At 55.3% G+C, this 6,281-nt stretch overlaps 1 protein-coding gene across 1 annotated transcript; it reads left to right on the top strand.

Moving 5' to 3' along the window:
• Positions 1–266: 266 nt before the first annotated feature.
• Positions 267–6,035, top strand: PROK1 (prokineticin 1). The gene is made up of 3 exons (XM_049616608.1): positions 267–543; positions 3,048–3,173; positions 4,750–6,035. Exons 1-3 carry the CDS (start codon positions 472–474, stop codon positions 4,867–4,869), a joined length of 318 nt encoding a protein of 105 aa, XP_049472565.1. The 5' UTR covers positions 267–471; the 3' UTR covers positions 4,870–6,035.
• Positions 6,036–6,281: the final 246 nt, after the last annotated feature.

Here is a 6,281-nt window from a genome sequence, read left to right as displayed (position 1 = left end):
GATCCCGCATGTTGCACGGTTTGGAGCAGAGAAGGATAGATGGTGATGTTGTAAACCTCTTAATTCATTGCCAGAGCCGCCTCACCCCTGCCCTGAGCAAAGGAGAAAGATGCCCCAGAGGCAGAGAAGACTATGGAGGGAAATGTATGTAACTGACTGCATCTTTGTGTTCCTGGCAGGGCTGGAGCCAGTCAGCGTCCCGATGTGTTCATTTTTATTGGTTTTGATGGTGATTTGATGTCATCAGGGATTCAGGTCTCACGTTCGTCCCTGCGATCATCTGAATAGCACTGGTGACGGGGAAGGGAAGAGCAGAGACAGGCACCCATAGGCAGCCTGGATCGGACCGTATAAATCTGGGAGGAGGGAGGGGGCCGGACAGCCTGGCCTTCCCAGCTGGCACACGAGGCTGAGTGGAAGCCAGCGACAGGCAGTGGAGCGGGAGGCGTTGTGCCTTCACCCCAAGTGACCATGAAAGGGGCCATGCGAGTCTCAATCATGTTCCTTCTGGTGACTGTGTCGGACTGTGCCGTGATCACAGGGGTAAGTCGTCCAACTTCCTCTACGCCCTGGGTTTGGGGGGGGATGTCAGGGTCTGCACGGGATGGGAGCCAGCGACCATGCAGGGGGCAAGCCAAAAAAACTGGGGCGTCAGCCGGCATTTTAGAGAGGTGTTCCACATGATTTTCGGATTAGTTAGACCTCACTCCACTAGACGGGATCCACTTTTGAGCAGCTGTGTGTAAACCAAATCTAATTTCCAACTGCATTAAGAGAACATCAAACATTTTGACGTTTCGACCTCTGGTAACATGAAGATTCCTATTGTGTAATAAGAAATTCCTCTCTAAAGTGGGTTAGCACCCCTTGATTTATCTTTTGTGAAAATTTTGGTTTTCATATACAATGTGGTCCACATGTCAAGTTTAGTTTACACAGCATGATGACTTGATTGAACGCAGTGACCTTATTAGCTTTCATTGGGGGCATTTAACCTCTGCTTTTTCCACTCTTAAGAAAGGTTGCCTTGAAATTCTTTCTTCCCTTTATTTTTTATGTATTTTAGCCGTGCCCAGTTCTGATAAGAACATTTGGCTGGGTGCACCCAAAAACGAGCATCGGGTACCAAGCAGAAATCTCGTCTCCCAAGGGACGTTTGCCATACACAGGCGCTGCCTGTCTTAGAATTCAAAACACTCGGATTATGGTTCTCTTGTAGCATTTTGGCTTTAACCGGAACCACCCTCAAATGTGTTACAGTGGTGGGACCATTCTTATTAAAACAGAGAGTAATACTTTACCAGAGAGCTTTCCAGATAAAAGCCGCTAGAGGAAAAAAAAAAAAAAGAGGGAAATTTATTATTTTTTTCCGAAGTCCCTCAACTTTTTACATAGAGAATGAAAACGTAGAAAAATGTCAAACAATTCCTGGAATCGTATTAGTTTTAATGTTCACAGAAAGGAAAACTTCTTTCTTCTCCTTTTTAAAGGAAAAAGACTGAGTTTCAAAGACGAACAAATATTAAAGGCAAGTCAATGCTTTTGAGACCCGGAGCATGAATAACACTGTTAGGGCAAAATTATACCTAATGAATGTCAGCCTCTGAATCTTCCTACTGTGTAGCTTGACCATCGGGGAGGCTGAGAAAGAGGGACAGAAGCCACCGAGAGGGATGGGGGCTGAGGGTTCACGCTGATGCCCAGGTTACCTCACTGTGTGAGCTCCAACATCTGGCCGAGTGGCGGTGGGAAAATGCCTTTCTAGCAAACACTTCAGCTGGACCTTTTGAAAAGCACAGTGAGGGAGAAATCTAGGGTGGAAGGAAATGCATGGCAGACATGTGCAGGAGAGTGTGGGACCCAGTGCTGAGGGGGTCAGGACTTCCCTCCATTCTCCATGCCCAGGGGCTGCCCTGGGGGGACTCCCAAGAAGAGGCTGGTAGGACATCGTCATATGGCCTTGCTCCCTGCATAGTGACCATCCCAAATTCGGGCTTGGATGGTCCTTCCTGCCAGAGTGGGGACAATGATGTCCCAACTCTGTGGGAGAAGAGTCAGGTAGGGCCTGCTTGGCCCCAACCCTGGTCAGTGTGCGAGATGTACCCTTGCTGGGCTGGAGACCTGCATGGCCAGGTGACTGCCCCCTGCACCTCTTCTGGGTGACAAGCAGACCCTGCGCCCCCACTTTCCTTCCTGGGGCTGAGCCAGTGGGCAGCCTCCCGCTCCTGCCAGGTCCCAGGCAGGCAGCGAGAGCCTGCCCCATGGCCTTCTGTTGGAGAAGAGTGAACCAAAACCCACTTGTGAATCTCAGCTCAGATAAGCCACAAAGCTTTCCTGCAAGTGGAAAGATTGGGTGCTTCTCTATCGTGGCCCCACTTGAGTCTGGAGCAGCTCAGAGGTCGATTTTGTTTCAAGCAGGCTTGTGTGGCCTTCTTTTCAAATGGCAACTTCCAGAAACCAGGCAAGGCCGCCCAGCTCCTGTTTGGAGCCCAACCCAGAGGGGTCCATCCCTATCTGGGGTTCAAAGAGGCCTGCTGAGAAGCACTGGGGGAGACACCGCTTCTCAGGGGGCACTGGCCCCCGGCTGAGGCGGGGATTCCGGTGAGGGCCGAGGTGGGGGCCAGCACCAACCCCGGGTGTGGGGTCAAGGTTGGAGAGTCTGGTCCCAGGAGACTCAGCACTGACCACCTAGGGGCTTGGGCCATCAATTCCCCTCCCGCCTTTGGGAATTCAAATTAATTTGATGTCACCCGTGTCCCTTGAGCATTTCCCAGTGCTGGAAGGGCCATGTCTCCTAATTTCTAAGGTTGTCAGGAGAGTTGCCCCCCTATTGGGCAGCCTCAGTGGAGCTTGGTTCGGGGGGGTGGTGGTCCTCAGATGCAGTTCTGCTGCCCCGCGGAGGCCTGAGCATCCTGTCGTGAGCGGAGCAGGAGCAAGAATGAGCTGCCCAAGGTGTGAGGCCACCAGGGTTTTCGGATGTACCTCTTCCTTCCGGTTTCTCTTGAGGGGCGCTAATGGGCACTAACGACTCCTGTCTCCCCTCTCAGGCCTGTGAGCGGGATGTGCAGTGTGGGACGGGCACCTGCTGCGCCATCAGCCTGTGGCTGCGTGGGCTTCGGATGTGCACCCCGCTGGGGCGGGAAGGAGATGAGTGTCACCCGGGCAGCCGGAAGGTACTGCACAGACTTGCTCAGGGCAGAGAGCCGGCGACACAGCTGGGACTGGACCCCGATTTTCAGACTGACTCTAGGATCATCTTACGGGTGTTCGGCACTGCCTCCTTGCTTTTTGGAGAAAGCCTGGGGTAGAGTAGGGGGGCACTAAGCACACAGCCTGTTAGATCTGTGGGCTGGGACCCCAGCTGCTCCTCTGCTGTGTGGTCTTGGGAAATTAGCAGGACTTCTCTGGGCCTCGGGCGCTGTATACAACCAGGCGAGTAGAATGATTACCCCTGAAGTCTCTTTCAGATCTGAATATGAACTCAGATTCTCAAAGGATCCCGAATGGCCTGTGCCCCTGGACCCCTCCCTCAAGAATATGCAGTAATACTCATGGAAGGGCCTTCCATCCAAGGCCTGGTTAGGGTGAGGCAAGGCCCGTGCCCAGCACATACACTTTAAGGAGGCGCTCACTCTTTGGGGCCCCAAGCACCTGACTCTCGCCCTGCTCCCAGCCCAGGGGGCATCGAAGGGCCACGAGGTCTTTGCTTCTGAACGGCCAGGTACGGGAGCAGCCACAGGTGTGTACGGGGACCCGTGTGTCTGTCACCTTCCCCGGCTTCCTGTGGTTCAGGAGTCCTTCGTGCTCTCCTGGGGGATATGCCTACACCGGGAGCCCTGGTTTCTTCTGGGGTCAGAGCATCATCCTGTAGTCACCCCCCCACCCCACCATTGCAGCTGCTTGGGGAATGGGGGGGAGATGCAGCTGAGCCAAGACCCTCGGGACAGCACAGCAGTCCTTGCTGCGTCAGGGTGTGTCAGGTGGTTCGGCTGCAGACCTCCGTTCCCAAAAGGGACACCGGTGACAATATAACCGCGTGCCACTTTTCAGACTACCTGCTTTTGCAAATATATAGTTTAAACCTCTTCACAACCATTTGTGGTAGGTGCTATTATGAACCCATTTTGAGGATAATAACACCCATTTTTGAGACACCAAGATTAAAGGACTCGCCGGTTTTCACACCGCTGGGAAGTTGGCAGACCTGGGATTGGAACCGGGGGCAGTCTGACGCTGTCTGTGGTCACAACCGTTCCTATTCACCCTCTCTTGAGGAAGCCTCAGTGGTCTAGCCTCTGGGTGAGAGTCACGGGGCAGAGGCAGTGTCTGTCCTGTCCACGGCTGCGTCCCCAGTACCCAACATCAAGCGCACGCTAAGTGAACTGTAAGTGAGATTCAGTCAACGACCGTGTGTGCACGCATTCACGTGGGTGTCAGGTCAGCGAGGGGACTTGGCTAGGCAGCTCTGGGACTTTAAGGTTGGAGCGGACAGCACAGTATTGTGGCCGATTACATCGTCTCGAGGGCCACATTGCCCGGGTTCAAATCCTGACTCCTCCCCAAATCAGCTGTGTGATCTTGGCATATCGCTCAGCCACTCTTGCCTCAGTTTCCTCCTCTGCAATAACTGTGATTGTTGTGCTGGGTGGAGGGGTGAGACACTGGGCAGGGCTGGGCTGGCCGGGGCCCCTGCGGGAAGCCCACCTCCCTTATGGTGAAGGTGTCATCGTGTTTCTCCTCTTTCTCCAGGTCCCCTTCTTCAGAAAACGCCAGCACCACACCTGCCCCTGCCTGCCCAACCTGCTGTGCTCCAGGTGCCCGGACGGCAGGTACCGCTGCTCCACGGACTTGAAAAACATCAACTTTTAGGAGCCTGGCTATTGTCGGCACACACGCTGGGCCTCTGCATGAGAACAGCCTGTGGGGGGGGTGGGGGGTCTCTTATGGATTTTGATTTCTGCCACATGGCCCAGCTCCCCCACCACCCCGTCCCCAGTCCCCAGGCCCCAAGCTGCCTCCCCCCATCCCTCCTTCCTAGCCTACATCTGTGCATTCATGCAGACACCCGCACATGGTCCGCCAGGCTGGCCTGAGGGCGTCCCAGCCGAGGACCGTGGTCCTGGCAGCAGCTGTTACGGCTGGCTGAGGGGTTGTACGTGTTCGGAAGGACACTGTTTTCCCTTAGCTCCTGCCTCATTCACCTGTCTGCTCCTTAGAGGTGACTTGTCCTCCTCCCCGGGCCCATCTGTCCCTCCTCCCGCATGTCTGCCTGAACCTGCACAGCCCCTTGGGTGCGCTGCTCTGCGTCTCTGGCCTGAGCCTCAGGCCCTTTCTGTGAGGCCTGTGACTGTCAACCCGGGAGTCGGCCATCTTCCTTTGACTGACTAACCCCTCGGTTGTAGGCCACGGGCCCAAGGTCAGCCCTTCCCGGGGCGCAGTAGGCGGTGACCTCATGGCAGGCGTGGGAAGCCACCAGGCCAGTGCTGCATGGCCTGCGAACCCCTCCCAGCACGCCTTACCAGTTAAGCAGGGAAGCCCCCAATTCCTACTACCTCGCTCTAAAATGCAAGCGGCGGCCATTTGATCTAATCAGCTATTGACGTTTTAGGAGGCAATTAGGGAGTAACCTCAAACAGCTCCTTCCCAAGGATCGGTCCCTGGGAACATGTCTGTGACCTTGAGGACCAAGGGCTTCTGCCCAGCTGGTGGGGGGTGGGGGTGTCAGGTGGGGGGTGGGGAGGCAGCAGGCAGGGACACTGACTTTGGATACAGGCGTGCAACCACTACTGCGGGCCCAGGCTGCACAGGCACCACACCCAGAGCCAGCGTCTTCTCCAGACAGTGAGGGCTTCCTGAAGTTCAAAGCTGTCTGTCTGGGAGTTGTGTCACTGGCCTCCATTGTCATCTAAAACACAGTCGCTCTAAGCCCCTCGCATCTGGACTCTGCCCCAGGCCCACCCAGGACAGCGTGGTGATGCCCGAGGCTGCAGAATAAAAGCATGAACAAGGGGCGAGCGGCTGTGGTGTTTCTGCTGTGTCAGGATGGGGACCCAGGGGCAGGGAGGGGGGCGGGACTGGGCCTTTTCCAGGTGGGGAAAGATGCCATTGCTGTCCTCCCATCTAGGGCAATCTTTTTGAGAAAGTAGATTCAGGGTATTTTTGAATGAAGGGTGACAAGCAGTGTGCACAGCGAAGGTGCCGCTCAGGTATGTGACTCAGGCGCGTGGCTGGGTTGGAGACAGGCAGGGAGCCGTGAGCCGGTGTCTGGGTAGGGACTCCAC

The sequence above is a fragment of the Panthera uncia genome, assembly GCF_023721935.1.
Source record: "Panthera uncia isolate 11264 chromosome C1 unlocalized genomic scaffold, Puncia_PCG_1.0 HiC_scaffold_4, whole genome shotgun sequence".
In the NCBI taxonomy this organism is placed as follows: Eukaryota; Metazoa; Chordata; class Mammalia; order Carnivora; family Felidae; genus Panthera; species Panthera uncia.
The sequence above is the reverse complement of the archived record's forward strand: the minus strand, read 5'-3'. Positions and strand labels throughout refer to the sequence as shown.

Bases quoted from the DNA above. Each gene is read 5' to 3' on its own strand.
- PROK1 (XM_049616608.1), top strand. From the start codon at position 472: ATGAAAGGGGCCATGCGAGTCTCAATCATGTTCCTTCTGGTGACTGTG. The intron at 544-3,047 runs GTAAGTCGTCCA...CTCCCCTCTCAG, and splicing joins ACTGTGCCGTGATCACAGGG to GCCTGTGAGCGGGATGTGCA. The intron at 3,174-4,749 runs GTACTGCACAGA...CTCTTTCTCCAG, and splicing joins GTCACCCGGGCAGCCGGAAG to GTCCCCTTCTTCAGAAAACG.